This window comes from Nematostella vectensis, chromosome 8 (genome assembly GCF_932526225.1).
Source record: "Nematostella vectensis chromosome 8, jaNemVect1.1, whole genome shotgun sequence".
NCBI lineage: Eukaryota > Metazoa > Cnidaria > Anthozoa > Actiniaria > Edwardsiidae > Nematostella > Nematostella vectensis.
The window spans coordinates 5,971,065-5,986,129 of NC_064041.1; the positions used below are offsets into that span (position 1 = coordinate 5,971,065).

The window sequence follows — 15,065 nt, forward strand, 5'->3', positions numbered from 1 at the left end:
GACACACCCACACACATGTCTCCGCCTCTGCTTCTACGCAACATATTTAGATAAATTGTCTATTGCTTTTGACACTCGTGGGTACAGTCACGAAAATGTTTGATCGAAGCAATATATTCTTTGTCTTTTGCGTTCTGGCAAGTTCTGCGGAATAAAGTGCAAATATGCATATAGGAGTTTCCAGCTAAAGGCTGCGTTTTATTAAAAATATATCCATGGGATTTATGTGGATTAATAAACTACACGTATTAGGGGTAAGGTCATAAGCTCTGAAGCGGAAATAGATTGGAATTGTGTCCAAGATTTTTGACAGACATTTAAGAACAATGCACTTTTAAAATAGCCGGCTAAACCATTCGTGCGGAATATAAACAAAATAATCACAGAAGTGTTTTAGAAAATCTACGAACTAAGGCTATAAATAGACTGTGGTTTGTATTAATATATATAACAAATATTTGGCACGTTTACGACAGAGCGTTAATTTATCGGTTTATCTAACAATACTTAATGTCGTAATTAAAACTTTTAGATAAGTAATATCTTTAAAAGTCGTACCTAAAGACTAATATTTTAGACCTGAAATTGAGTTATAAAAAACCCTTCGTCGATCGTGAGAGACTAACCTTATGAAAACAGCCCAGGGATATCGTAATTACTAATAACGAGTCCAGTGGGCAGTACTCATTAAAACTTTTAGCTGGTGGGGCGTTATACAGGTCTGGTCTGCAAGCGAGCAGGATGAACTTGCTTATAAGTCTGACCTTTTGGGGTCTTCTCGCATCGTTACACGCCAAAGATACCTCCTATAAAAAAGGTATTTACATTTGGCTTAAGTGTCTCCTCTTTACGTCTTCTTTGCGCGACGTAAAGAACACTCAAAATCCCGGAAAATTTTACAACTCTTTAAGCCAATAAAGTAGAGGTAATATTTTCTTAACACACCGCGTGAAGGATACGTATTTGTCACGTAAAGTACAGTATTTGCATCCTATAAGACAAGAAAAAAAGTTCAAGTTGTAAGGTTGTGTTAGCTTACATTTGTTAATTTTTTTACCCAAGGTTCTTTGTGTAATTTAAAACAAAATAAGCTTTGGTACCTTTTCGTATATGATCCGTTTTTGAGATATGATTGAGCAAAGGCTGTAACAATAAAGGAAAAATTAGCGCAGCGAATGTTTGCGCGGAATCCTAAGAACATGCCCTAGAAACGATCAACCCCGTCTATTTATTTATTTGTTTGTTTGTTTGTTTGTTTGTTTGTTTGTCTGTCTGTCTGTCTTTCTATTTATTTATTTGTGTGTTTGTTTATTTATTTATTTATTTATTTATTTATTTATTTATTTATTTATTTATTTATTTATTTATTTATTTATTTATTTATTTATTTATTTATTTATTTATTTATTTATTTATTTATTTATTTATTTATTTATTTATTTATTTATTTATTTATTTATTTATTTATTTATTTATTTATTTATTTATTTATTTATTTATTTATTTATTTATTTATTTATTTATTTATTTATTTATTTATTTATTTATTTATTTATTTATTTATTTATTTATTTATTTATTTATTTATTTATTTATTTATTTATTTATTTATTTATTTATTTATTTATTTATTTATTTATTTATTTATTTATTTATTTATTTATTTGTTTGGAGAGTCCCCCCTTCCTTCCCTCGAAAAGTTCTTTACACCTTGTTATATTCTTCAGGTCATGTTCTCCCAAAAAAGGCATCTCAGAATAGCAACAAGCGTCAATTGGTAAGTCGGGGAATGGAATGGCTACAGCGAATAGTAAAGAAGGATATCGTGTGGAAAGGATGACATTCGCTAGTGTGGTTTTTACCAAATTTAAGAACATGCTAAGTACATGTAGAGGCTCAGATAGCAAAGTAAAATATTGTTTCGTTAGTGTGATACCTTCTTAATGCAGAATCAAAATAGTTATTCCTAATAACATTCTCAAATAATACATAACTCTGACTTCTTATAACGCATTGAGTATTATGTTTTTATATTATGCACTCCTAAATTAAGAAGGACATTTTCAGCCTTAAAAATTCTTGAAAGCAACGGCTCAGCCTCAACTCAAAATTAGATGTTCTTTTAAAAGTAAAAGAGTGTACCATGACATTGTACTGTAATGGAACATAATCGACTTGTTCGAAAGATCTCTCTACGGTCAACTAAGAACAAGCTTACTTTATCACATTATCCATATTATCGTAATTCTGCATTTAAGCATCTATTTCTTATAGTAGGCTTCAAGGCAACCATTTCTATGCCTATATTCTAGGTCGCCATTTTGAATCGGGTGAATAGGGCTGACCAGGAGTGGCCTGGGGACAAGGCTAGGGAGTTAAGATCATGATTGTTGGATGGAGAAACAATTGGGATAAGCCACCTGTAAAGCGAAGGGCGGGGCTAGCACCACGTGATCTCTGACGTGCAATATTAAATCACCATAATGGACGGGGAATCTCACAGTTGGGATAAGCCTCCTGTAGGGCAAAAGGGGAGGGGCCAGCACCACGTGATGTCTGACGTAAGGAGTCACGTGAATGTCAAGAGGCATATCAGTCAATCATGTTTTAAAAACTGTTGTTTCTCTTGCTCGCTCGGCCATTTCCATATCGGCATTACATACCATATTTGGGATTCCGCTTCAATCATTTTTTCGCTTTTTTATCGTTCTAGAACTGTGTTTAGTCGAGAATTTTCACGTAAACTTGCAGGAATTCGTGTTTACTACGATTTTGCTGGCAGCCATCTTGGATATGGAGCCTAGTCCCTAAAGTTTAAGAATTTCACAGGTCTCCCGCGCGCTCGCCCCAGGCTCTTTTAGACCATCAAGAAAAACGACAGCCATTGATTGATATTAATTTCTGGGAAGTTGTTTCCTGTAACGTTACAGATCTCACCGACCACAGGAAGCCCGATCATTAATCCGGATAACTAGGCTATCTAATTACCATATATATGATCAGTCAACAAAAAAAACTATCTATTCTACGGGAACCCGGCCGCATCTTACTGAGAACTTCGACTCTGCATAAATACACAATTCTAACAGCACCGAATTATTTAAAGCATCAATTTCCATCGGTTAATTTATTCGAGAAACTAAATTTTCCAAATCTAGTGTGCGTGGCAAGGGACAAAAAAAATGACAAATTAAAGCTGATCGACATGCCTCTCCGTTGTATTGGTTAATTCATCTAGTGTGTGTTTTTTTTCTAATTGAAGGGATCTAATCACGAGCATTACAACGTGCTCCGTCAAATGGCAACACGAGCGGATTCAGGAAATAAAAGAAGCGAAGTACAACCGATCGCAGCTGGGACCTTCAAGATCAACGACGGCGGTGTAGTAGGTAAGAAAATAACGTAAGAAAGTAACACTTATCTTACATTTCAGGGTAAATAGACTTGTCTTCCTTATCAAGAGAGATTAATCACAGACTACATTACCAAGAAGACTAGGCGCCTATGTGATCATCATCATCATCATCTTTATTTTGCTCATATTTCTGTTGCTTTACATAGGTATATACTAAAGGATAGAGATCTATAATTTGTTACAAGTAAAATAAATGAGAACAAGTTCGAGCAAGGAAGCTAAATAAACTAGTCAGTTATCGAGTTAGCTTCCCTTATCCATAAAAAGTCAGTTTTGATAATGATCGGGCTTCCTGTGGTCGGTGAGATCTGTATCGTCACAGGAAACAACTTCCCAGAAATTTATATCAATCAATGTGTATGCCTGTTCGCTTATCTGTCTAATGACATTTGTAGCCGCGAGGCAATATCCTGTTCATCTATCCGTCTAATGGCATATCACTGTAGCCGCAAAGCATTAGCCTGTTCGCCTATCCGTCTGATGACATTTGACGTCCATCTAATATCAATTCGTCCAATGACATATCACCTTAGGACCCGAGGTGTATGCCTGTTCACTTCTAATTGCATATGGCGTCCATCTAATATAAATATCGTTGTAGGTGATTTGGCTTATAAAGTTGGAAAGGATAGCAAGGTGGACATCGACCTGAAGATAAGGATCACACCAAAAGAGTCGGGGTGTGGTGGGGAAGGGGGAGGTAGTACCCCTACTCCAGCACCGGGAGGTGGCTTTAGTACCCCTACTCCAGCACCGGGAGGTACGTGGATTAAAATTTGAATAAAATACGAAGTACTTGCACGTTGACATGAATGCGACGCCCTAGGATGTGAGAATCACAGTTTCAACTGACAGGTCTACTTTATATCTACAGGAATAGGATTCCGTCGTGTACTCCTACTGGATTGTGGCCCATGGAAGCTTTCAATAATGACAAAACAATTTTTTTTTGTTAATTTTATGTTTGTTTTGTTAATCTGTTAATTTGTTAATTTTGTAAATCAATCTCGTTTTGAGAACTGTTATTTTTCTGACCTAATAATTCCTAGGAATTAGTACATTGCATGTAATATTTGAAAGACCGCTTTAATTTTTTTTCGCTTTTTTGTCCGCCCTAGAACTGTTTACCTAAAAAATATCCACATAACTTGCAGGAATTCGTGTTTAATATGATTTTGCAGGCCGCCATTTTGAAATGAGCCAGGTTTTCCGCGCTCTCGCCCCAGGCTCTTTGATTTAGAAAAAAAACCACTAGCAATGATTGATATGTCATTCTTCAAGGAAATAATAAATTAGGTATAGGGCACCATGCCAAATTAGTCACAGTAATAAATATTCATGACTTTTTTATTACTCAGATGACGAAATCGCGTTAGCGCTCCACAACAGATTCCGCCAAGTGCATAACTCCCCGCCCATGACCCTCAATGAATTATTGTCCGATGCTGCAAGACAATACGCCGAAAAACTTGCACAATTGGGTTACCTTGAAGACTCTCCCGAGGGGGAGGGGGAAGGAATTGGCGAGAACCTTTCCATGGGATGTTCTGTCGATCAGGGAGAAACAACAGAAGAAGTCATCACTAAATGGTATGAGTGCTGAATCATCAGTCAGCTTTTTTGTTTTCCGTCTTCTTTCGTTACTTGAAAAGGGCAACGGACATTAAATAACGATTTTTTATTGTAATAAACAAGCTGTCTTTTATTTACTCGATACATAGTTTAAGTGAGAACGACGACGCTTTGAAGACACGACCGAAAAAAAGTACCTTCAGCGCTCAATTCTTAACAAGTCCATGAAGATAACAAGAGCACATACTTCAAAAGAAACAAAAATAAGACTATTAGAACCTTTTTCTACTTTTTTATATCGAGACAAGCTTGTTATCAGAGTTGTGTTTGCTGCGCCAGTTCCCGTCCCAACAGACAGAGAAAATTTTTGTTTTTGTGTCTTGACTTGGTGAAGAAAATTGTTCAATTGTTTAATATATTTTCACCTACTGGTTTTGAATTTTCTGTTGTTTCTTCGGTCTCCCTTGCTAAAATTCCTTATAAATGCTTTTCAAAATGTCGAAACCAATGAGTATGTGCATTAGAATTGTCGTCATCAACAACGCGCAACTAAGGTGTGTAAAGCGCTTCATTGTTTGTTGTTTTTTCCGAGCTGAGCTAAAGTGTTAACAAACGAGCATTGCTAGCAAAACAGCTACGCAGTTGGTGCGTTTAAGAGTTGACCAAAGCAAATGGAAGCTCAGATGACGATAACTTATACTTCTCTAGTCGAAACTCATGCGCTGTTTTATCCTCCGGCAGGTATAATGAGGTTTGTACTCCCGGTTACACGTTTGGCGGGGGGAATGGCACTGCCGGTACTGGCCACTTTACGCAGGTTGTATGGAAGGGAAGCACGGAACTAGGGGTTGGCAAGGCGTCCGCTGAACAGCGTGGCATGATTTGCACCTACCACGTCGCGAGATACAAAGATGCAGGAAATATTCAAGGAGAGTACGACACAAATGTGGAGAAGGGCAGCTTCGATAGGCAAGCATACTGCTCACAATTGAGCAAATAAAGCTAAAGGTCTCAAACCAGCTTGCAGAAAGAAGAAAGTAAAATAAATTATTCTTTTGCGCTCTTAACCCGTAAATGCAAGTCATTCGATCGCTGCATATCCATAAGAAATAAACGCAATAATAATCATCAGAAATAAACGCAAAACTGGAAATCAATCTGGCTCCCTGTATTTTCATACATTCGTGTGCACCATAAAAAAAACGATATCCCTAATAGTGGAATAGTGGGCTGGTGCCCAAATAACTCTCCTGGCCCTCACCTTCGACCCCTCAAATTTTACGAGCTTATGGCGATTGTTTGTCGCTCGCTTCTATTTCGATACAAAGTAATGAAATGCTTATTGCAGGCCCGTAAATCCTGAGTACGAGCCTGTTATTGGACGCCAATTTAAGCTTTCTGCCGATTATCGGAACATAGCAGTTGGTCATATGACATCGTGAAATTGTAGTTTTAACGCCACAGAATGTAATATATCGTACAAAAAGAAATACCAATCCAAACTGTAATACATTACGCCACTAAATGTTCTTAATACCATTTTTAACTCATTGACCCCTGGCTATTCTAGCTTAATTTACAACAGCAACAAAAACACAGACCGAAAACGGATACCTCCTCCCCCTATTAAGAGTATTTTACTGCCTTTCAAAGTGAAACACCGCTATACGTAGTCAGCGGTAACCAAGCTTTCCAGCAGTGCCTTGCGGTCCCCCGTCTAATCTCACATCGTTAGTGCTAGAGCAAATTACATGACAGTTGAATGTACTTTTCGTTACTGTCGAATCCGTTGTATTGCGACCCGCGTTTTCAAAACACGATTTGTTTTGGTTTTCTGTTTCGTCAGTAAACCATTCTGAGCCAATCAGAGTCTCGCTTTGGGCACTTCCCTGGCTATTCTCTCACTAGGCGAGAGATGGCAAGAATCTGATTGGCTTAGAATAATTTGACTGGTGGAACAGAAAATCCCAAAAGACAAAAACAAATCGATGTGTTGAAAATGCGGTGTCATGATACAAAGGATTCGACAATAAAATACAGCCACTAGCATATTGGGGAGAGTGCATAGGACATCATTATTCAAGGGACATCAAGTCTATTGGGCCATGATTGAGTGCTGTGCTTATGGATGTTTGCAAGCAAAGTTGGATTCATGGGGATTCTCTCTTTGGCTTTCTGAAACCAAATTGATTGTTAATACTGCTATTTTAGGTCTGTTTGACCTGGAATTGGCCTATTTGGCTTTAGAGAGAAATTAAAAAGAAAAACTGTCTAATATTGTGGTAGAGGTGTGTTAACAGGCCCTTCGCTTGTGATTTTTATTCGTTGATATCCTAGAATACTTTGCAATCTGTAATGACAGCAAGAAGGTTGAAGAAGCCTTCAAGGAGTGAACATTGTGTTTTGAAGCCATGGAAATAGACCTGGATGATCAAAATAAAGATATGGTTTTTTTTTTTTCATGTATGAATGTTTTGGGTTGTGGTTACTTCTCACGACCGGTACAGGCCGGTTGAGGGCTCAATGGACTAACACAAAAAATATATAATAGCCTTCGCCCAGAATGATATTCTGTTTACGAAAAAACTGGCAAAGGGATAGCAGACCAGGCTATCACCACCATCATTATGACCACAATCATCACCACCACCACCACCACCACAACCACCACCACCACCACCACCACCACCATCGTCGTCATCATCATCATCATCATCATCATCATTTTCATCACTATCGTTACCGAAATTATAATGAGCTTCTTCTTTATGTTTCGTCTTTATGTTTCGTCTGTTCGTCTGTCTGTTTGTTAAAAAAGCAGGCTTTCGTTGGAGCCAAAGCGGTGAATTCTTCAAGCTTTGTTGTTGGTACTACTGGAAATATGGGACAGCAGAGAGATGTCGTGATCGCGATTGTAACTGCTCTGGCAATTAAAAAAACAATGTTTGATACTTAATTTACGAAATTCAATCGAAAAGATCGCATTGGCTTCCCCAAATCAGCCGATGGAAAAAGATGCTTTTTCACACTTGGTACTTTGCTAGGAAGACAAAATGGCGGCTGACAGAGGCTGTACAAAAATATGTTTGTGGTAACGGTTGTGATTTCATTCAATTGTTTTGGCAGATACGGATGTACTCATTCAGGCCAAAGCTCTGGTAATTCGTTATGGTGGAGATTGTCCTGAGTTTACATATCATGGTATTGTCCGAAGCTCTTCGCAACCTGAATTGTCCCTGGCTCTTCCATATTTGTCTTCACGGGATGCACCTTCCAAAGCCTCTGTTGCACATCGTGACATATACCGATTTGCTGTAGCGAAGGTGCTGGGACAGCTTCTCAATGTGAAGATCAACTTCTTTCTAAGCAAAGAGCCCCCGCTCTCGTGTGACATGGTGACTGACAGTGCATTCCAGCAGCTAGAACATGCTACTGGCGGAGAAAATTACATTTTCAGTTCTAGTTTAGAAATAAGACGATCAAGCGGTATCGTCTATGGTGCTTTGATTGGAATAGCACGAATTTTTTCAGGGATTGCACTCCCTAGTCGAGTTGTCCCTAGACGTTTATATCTTGGTGATACTACGACAACGACGACGACGACGACGACGACGATGATGATGATGATTGCGGAGTTGTTGTTGAAGTGACCACCGTCATATATATTTAACCCATTTCCACAACTTTGACAAACAGGGGAAAAAGCCAGAGCCGAAATTTTACTGCCTGACGACAAAAATCTTGATCTCGCTCCCCTGAAAATCCACGTCATGTCAACAGCAGGGGATGTCATCTCCATGGTAACCATGGCAGACCGCGTGGCGAAGTTCCCTCCTCCATCCGGGAAGTTCAGCTTGCGCCTGACCGTCTCGACTACATCGGGGATCCAGCTCGTGCGGTTGTCAAGACAACTCGAAGCACAGTCGGTTGTCCTGGCACCCAAGAATTCGCCAGCACTTTTTGGATCAGACTCCCCATTCTATTTTATTTTGTTCATCAACGCTCCAAGCCAGACCTTTGCTACAACAGCTGTCGCCGCTTCAACATGGGGCACGACAGTAACGCCCGTTCCAGCAAGTATGGCGGTACCACAAAAGAGACAAGGCCATGGAGTGTGCCATCAAATCAAGGTTCCATGCAGTACTCCTGCCAACATCGATGAACAAATTTACATCAAAGCTACGGGAACTTTACCAAGACCAATGGAGGCTACCATGTCTAGGCATTTTCCTTAAACATAAACTTATATTTACATTCTGCGTGGCTGGTAAAGGGGTTAATCTAAGAAAATCTATGGAAAAAAACGATAAGCCTGCAATCACAAAAGTAATGTGATCATCATGTAACATGATCATGTAGAAGTGGATGTTAATCTTAATTTGTTTTTTTTATATATGGTAATGATTTGACAAAGATCACAACAAAAGTGCGTTGAAGGAAGTTTATGATCTACTATTTACAGTTGACACCCAATAATTCGAAAAGATGGATAAAGCTGCAGTCAGCTCCTTTGCTTTTTTTTGTTGGATGTTGTTGTCGTTTTTTTTCTTCATTTTTTTTTTCTTTTGTAATAACGAATTGATATGCCTTTTGTCTATACTAATCTTGCAGCATTGATAAGCTATATCCAGTGGCGGATTCAGGGCAATGGAACCACCCTTCTTAAAGCAACTTTAAACTTCTCTCAGCCAACTTGCACTACGAAAGCACAAGTGACATTTCGAGTCGCAAACGCGCGCAATGTCTGCCCATCACACCAAGCGACGAAAACATAAAATCTTTCAAATATATATAAACACATATCAACTGATAATTCGTTAAGAGCTGAAAAAGTGTTTTATTGTTATTTTGCCGAAAAAGAAGGGGAGCGTGCACTAGTCTACCACTTTGGAAGATGTTGGTATGGCATTCATAAATTCAACCCCTCCTTAAAAAATAGTATATCAGTACAAATAACCATAGTGCATTTGTCCAACTCTATCTACTCTTGTTCCTCTTCCAACACGGTGACCACCACCCCCCCTCCCCTCCCATTGGCCCCCGCCAAAAAAAAACGCCTTGCTGTTCTGAGACAGGGCTATTCTAATTTTGTAAACTCTGATGATTATAATGTCATGTTTTTATGCCATCTGGATTACTCTCATAACTTACAGTAAAGCGCACGTACGCAGTAAGAATCCTTCAGGCGACACTATCGACTGACGATTAGCACTTTCCTTGCAGCCAAAACACCGCGCTTCTAGCACTGACTAGTTTCCCAAATCGTGTGCTTTCAAATGGCACTCGGGAGGTTTATGTTTCAAATTATCCCTTCTCTACTCAATTATTCTGTTTTCGTCGGAAGTGTCTCTCTTTTCCCACTTAACCAAGTGGGTGTCGATTGCTACGATAACTGTTTTATTTACACTTGAAAGTTTAAGCAACGGCATCGGCGACGGCAAGGAAATCGTGACAAAACATGTTTTTATGCTTTTAGTGATTAATATTAAATAAGCTTAAAAACTCCAAATATAAAGCAAAGATGAGGACCTTTCTCTTCTCTAGCGAGCTATGGATGGGTTACGTCCAAGAACGTTCTTGTTAAACGCTATTGAAACTTGGATTCTTCGTGGTTGATGGGGAAACATGTTTATTTAAAGTTTGAAAATGTTTTTTTTTCTGTTCACCAGCCAAGACGTTGCCGTTGTGGCATTTTAAATTCCCCATAACCTACGGGTGACCTGAGCCCGTGCATGTTTCTCTTCCCCTTATGAACAAACTATCTTTACCATGGCTTTCCTAAAGTCCGGCATCCGAAGCGCATACACTACAGGGTTAACAACCGAGTTAAGTAGCCTCCAGGCCATCACTAGCTCGTGGGCAAGCAGAAACCTCGTATACCGAGGAATCTCATGAAATATAAGATCCGGTAGCCACGTCACTAGTGACAGAGCAGTGACAATAAACAGAGTCTCGGCGAGTTCGCGATCACGCCGAGTTGACGGATGCGAGAGTTTTATGCGCTGTTTCCTCACGTTTACAAGGATGATAAAATACGAGCAGCATATCACTGCAAGACTGGAAAACGCCAGAACATTCCGCGACCAAATGGTGATAATGGCTTCATCAGTGGCTGCGTAGCTTAGACCCAGAGGCAAAGCGATGGCCCACTGGGCAACGATTCCATAGAAGTATGCACGTGGCTGCACCTGTCGATGTCGCAATGGTCGAACTGTGGCGTGCAGGCGCTCCATGGCGATAAGAACAAGGCCATTAATTGACGCCGTCGAGCAAGCAATCCAGAGGACATCTCCGGCGAATCGCCAGCCTGAGATGTACTTGTCAATCAGGACGAAGGAGTAGCAAAAGATTGCCGCGAGCCCAACCATGGCGTCGGCCGCTGCTACTGCGATAAGGAAGTAAGTACTGCGCTTGCGCAAGGCCCTGTTTGTTGCAAATGTGATGAGAGTAAGGATGTTGGATAGAAAGATGACGAAACCTTCAGCGATCAAGAGCCAGTAAAGAAGGCCAAGTCGAGGCGTCTCCCAATCATGAATTACCCCCATCATTAGCGAACGATCTAGAAAACGAATAATTCGAGCAAGTTTACAAATTATCAGTAAAGTTAGTGCTAAAAAATATTTGCCCTAAAAAAAGAAATTATCAAACAAAAAGACAATACTACAAACTACGAAGGGTAGTATTACACCGACCTTGTGATCAAGTAAGCAAATGATCAAAACCGAGATAAAAGCCAATAGGAACCATGGATGAATCGGGTAACTTCAATCCAGCAGGCGATTTATCAACCAAACGAATCGACAATAGTCATAAAAGTGTTTTTCACAAGAAGACAAGTCCTCATGAACACTCATCTGTACTCTCATCCCATTGGTTTATCTTAACAATAGAATTATAGGTACATAGATGGTATATAGGTTACGGGAGGAGCCCGAGAGGCAAAAGGCATGAGTCGTTAGAAGTAAGATTGTTGTAATGTCCTTAATATTAACAAATCTTTGTTTGAAATGCTCGATTACCAAATACTATATTATATGCAAAGAGTCTCTCGTGACGTTATGTATAATTTCTATCAAGAGGTATAAGAGATATAATCAATAGCAGATTTTGATATAGTGATAAGAACGTCAATTTTTTTTATCAAATGAATGCTTTTTGTACTTTACGCGACATGACGGAAAACCTGAAAAATTCGCAATTCGAGATAAAGAAAGAAGACTCAATTTCTTACAATGGCCATCGGTTCCTTGTATTCCGGACTGATTTTTGAAACACAAATAACGTGAGGCCGAAGTGCAAATAACCAGATTTTTGCTTTTTAAGATATTTTTTTCCTTGATCATCCTTGCGCTATGTATGAGCTCAGGGACAAAATGCTGAAATTTCAATGACACTTTTCAAAAAGTCGCATCAATTTAAAAAAAAAGTCGCACTTGATATTTTGTTTGCTATTACTCACTAAGTACTTAGAGAAATTTTCCACCTTATTAGATTTGAAATGAGCTTATTTGAAGCGTTAAGTAATGTTTTTCCGTCATTTCGCTTTACGCATATTCAGGTGCATGCGGGTGACGAAAAAAAAAATGGAATTCTCTTTGATAACATATATTTCCATTTCCGCATGAACGTTTTTGGGAATATCAGTCTTCGAGAGCTTCAACTTAAAGGAACAAATTAATGTGATATACGTCCTTTTCAAGCTATATTTTTAACATCCTTAAAAAATTTAAAATCATTTTTATTCCAAATATTAAAAAAAATTTTCTTTATGAAAAAAGGTTAACACATTTAATTATTGCTTGAACAGCATGTTGTAGGACTTATTTCTACAGAATGGACGATTTTAAAGGGTACATTGACATGAGTTTTTTTTTTTTTTTTTTTTTTGCAAGGTCACGGAAGCAATAAATCTCCAAAGTGTTTCTATTGAAATTATGCATATTTTGGTACATATTATCTCGTGTTTTTCACATTTCTATGGATTGTTTGGGTACGCTTTGTCATTTTTCCGTGCCTGGGTATATGTATGAATAGGTGGGTTACCTTCATATTTGAACAATTCATGCTCGTTCAATTTTGGAAAGTCTGAGACTAAGGACTTTATGGAATAGTGATTAAATATATGGGAATAAGCATGACAAGAAATCATTTTAAATTTATTCTCGATACGTAGATAAATATGCTAGAAATTAAAAAAAGGGAACAGTGATTCCTCATATGACCCGATTACAGTACCTTAAGAATCCTGCAACGCTTATTTTGATATATTTTTGCAAGGCAAAATAAAAAAAGATATGATGTCATATTCAATGATGTCATATTCATATTCTCCTCGAATCAAAAAGGGGAAAGAAAAGTTTACGCGAATTAAAAGATATCTTACGTGGAGGTTTTAGATTTTTTTTTCTTTGAGCGTTTTTGTTTGTTCGTTTGTTGTTTTTATTGTTTGTACTCATAATAACAGCCTTGAATATTATTGATATTGATCATTTGTATTTTTTTTTCTTAATAATTTTTTTTGGTATCATATTTTGATTTATACTAAAATTTAAACATCAATAAAAGCCTTAAAATACTCCAAAAATAATAGAACGTCCTAAGCCTGAACTGAAAATCAAAAATCAAACGTTCTTATAAAAAAAAGATGATTGTACTCATTGGCGTAAGCAAAATACAAATACGAGCTCAGATTATCTCTGAAATCCTGACTACTAAATGGTCTTACCAGCTGGCCTTCATTTGGGTAATTTTTTTGCTCTCGAACATTTTAGCTCGTCCCTAAGGTTTCCACAGGATTCCCAATGCTAGAGAACAGAATATTTCCCAGTCAAAAGGAGAGCAGGCGCGGATCCAGGAAAAATTCTGACCTGTTTTCGAAATAAAAATACACCCTGCCGCCTCCATTAACAGAATGAAGACATGCAGCTAATAGTTAACGTACTAACTCTAAAAATGTTGACCTGTTTACTTCGGACAGGTCTTGGTCTGCGCCTAAGCCGTAATAACAGGCTACATAGCTGTTATAATAAAGAATACGGTCCTTTCCATCTTCAGAAACTATATCGATTTTATTCCATTGCACCGTTTTCTTTTTTAGTTCAAATAGCCACATTCGCTTTTGACAGGCTCAAAGACATGACAATATTTTTTCTTAGACACGACATTTTATTCCAAGCACTGAAAAGGCAGCGCTAGGACTTGCTTCTCCAATGTTTTGATCGAAAACTATGTATATTTTCTTCGCATTTTTCAGTGAACATTATCTACTTCGCTTATCTCATACTAGAAAAAAAATTCCAAGACAATAAAAGACAGAGCATGGACTTACATCTATAATTTTTAGATCGAAAATAATACCCCTTATTTCTCCCGTTTTTCATTGAAAATTATCTCATTCGCTTATCTCATACCAGAAACCAAAAGCTTAAAATTAAATACAGACCTTCATATAAGACTAACCTTGTATTTCTCTTTCCTTTACTCGAAGTTATTACACTGATAGCGCGCTTTCACCAGCTGTATTTCCCAGAGCCTTTTTGAGTACTGCAGCACCTTTGGTCACCTTGGTGTTAAGCTGTTGCGACATCTGGCCCTCGCTAGATAAAGGGTTTTGAACTAAAGGGGCCTCAATGACGGCGTAAATTTATCAATAAATCGAGGGATATTTGGCACTGCTGCCCGTGTAGTGACAGGCAGCATTTATTATACTATTATATGGCAATTGCAACCCCTTTTAGAAACGCTCATTAGGTTTCCGACACACCCTGCTTAGACGACGAAACAAACATTATGTTCACTTTCATTTACATTATCATCGTCCCTATGAATATCATCATTAAAATAGAAATATTTATTTTAATCTGCTCCGTTTGTTTGTTTTTACAATGTTTGACCCAAATAGAATGGATTTAAATTTCGTTTAATGCTATCTGATAACATCATTTTATCTTTAACTTCAAATAAGCTTAAGTATATGAAAAAATGAAGACTAAAAATAGTCAAACTTTCCCTCGTAAAAATGTTACCGAATATCTTTTATTGCTTATTGCAGTAATTGTGTTTTCCTTTTCATATTTCA

The 15,065-nt window shown here is 38.0% G+C and overlaps 2 protein-coding genes across 3 annotated transcripts; one reads left to right on the plus strand and one right to left on the minus strand.

Moving 5' to 3' along the window:
* Positions 1 to 575: 575 nt before the first annotated feature.
* On the plus strand, positions 576 to 6,144 carry LOC5507249 (protein PRY1). Its single transcript, XM_032375762.2, has 6 exons — positions 576 to 817; positions 1,728 to 1,777; positions 3,263 to 3,389; positions 4,017 to 4,175; positions 4,774 to 5,005; positions 5,729 to 6,144. Exons 1-6 carry the CDS (start codon positions 742 to 744, stop codon positions 5,985 to 5,987), a joined length of 903 nt encoding a protein of 300 aa, XP_032231653.2. The 5' UTR covers positions 576 to 741; the 3' UTR covers positions 5,988 to 6,144.
* Positions 6,145 to 9,555: 3,411 nt separating this feature from the next.
* LOC5507259 (lysophosphatidic acid receptor 3) lies at positions 9,556 to 14,776 on the minus strand. Of its 2 annotated transcripts, none has more exons than XM_001627842.3 (2): positions 14,447 to 14,776; positions 9,556 to 11,546 (listed from the first exon to the last, which is right to left on the minus strand). In XM_001627842.3, the coding sequence occupies exon 2, from the start codon at positions 11,533 to 11,535 to the stop codon at positions 10,735 to 10,737; it is 801 nt and encodes a 266-aa protein (XP_001627892.3). In that variant the 5' UTR covers positions 11,536 to 11,546; positions 14,447 to 14,776; the 3' UTR covers positions 9,556 to 10,734. The 2 variants fall into 2 exon arrangements, with proteins under 2 accessions (XP_001627892.3, XP_032231655.2); XM_032375764.2 differs by lacking the exon at positions 14,447 to 14,776 and adding an exon at positions 11,680 to 11,967.
* Between the last annotated feature and the right edge of the window lie 289 nt (positions 14,777 to 15,065).

Excerpts from the sequence above, each read along its gene's own strand:
- LOC5507259 (XM_001627842.3), bottom strand. The coding sequence starts at position 11,535 with ATGATGGGGGTAATTCATGATTGGGAGACGCCTCGACTTGGCCTTCTT.
- LOC5507249 (XM_032375762.2), top strand. The coding sequence starts at position 742 with ATGAACTTGCTTATAAGTCTGACCTTTTGGGGTCTTCTCGCATCGTTA. Across the intron at positions 818-1,727 it reads AGATACCTCCTATAAAAAAG|GTCATGTTCTCCCAAAAAAG; the intron begins GTATTTACATTT and ends TATATTCTTCAG. Across the intron at positions 1,778-3,262 it reads ATAGCAACAAGCGTCAATTG|GGATCTAATCACGAGCATTA; the intron begins GTAAGTCGGGGA and ends TTCTAATTGAAG.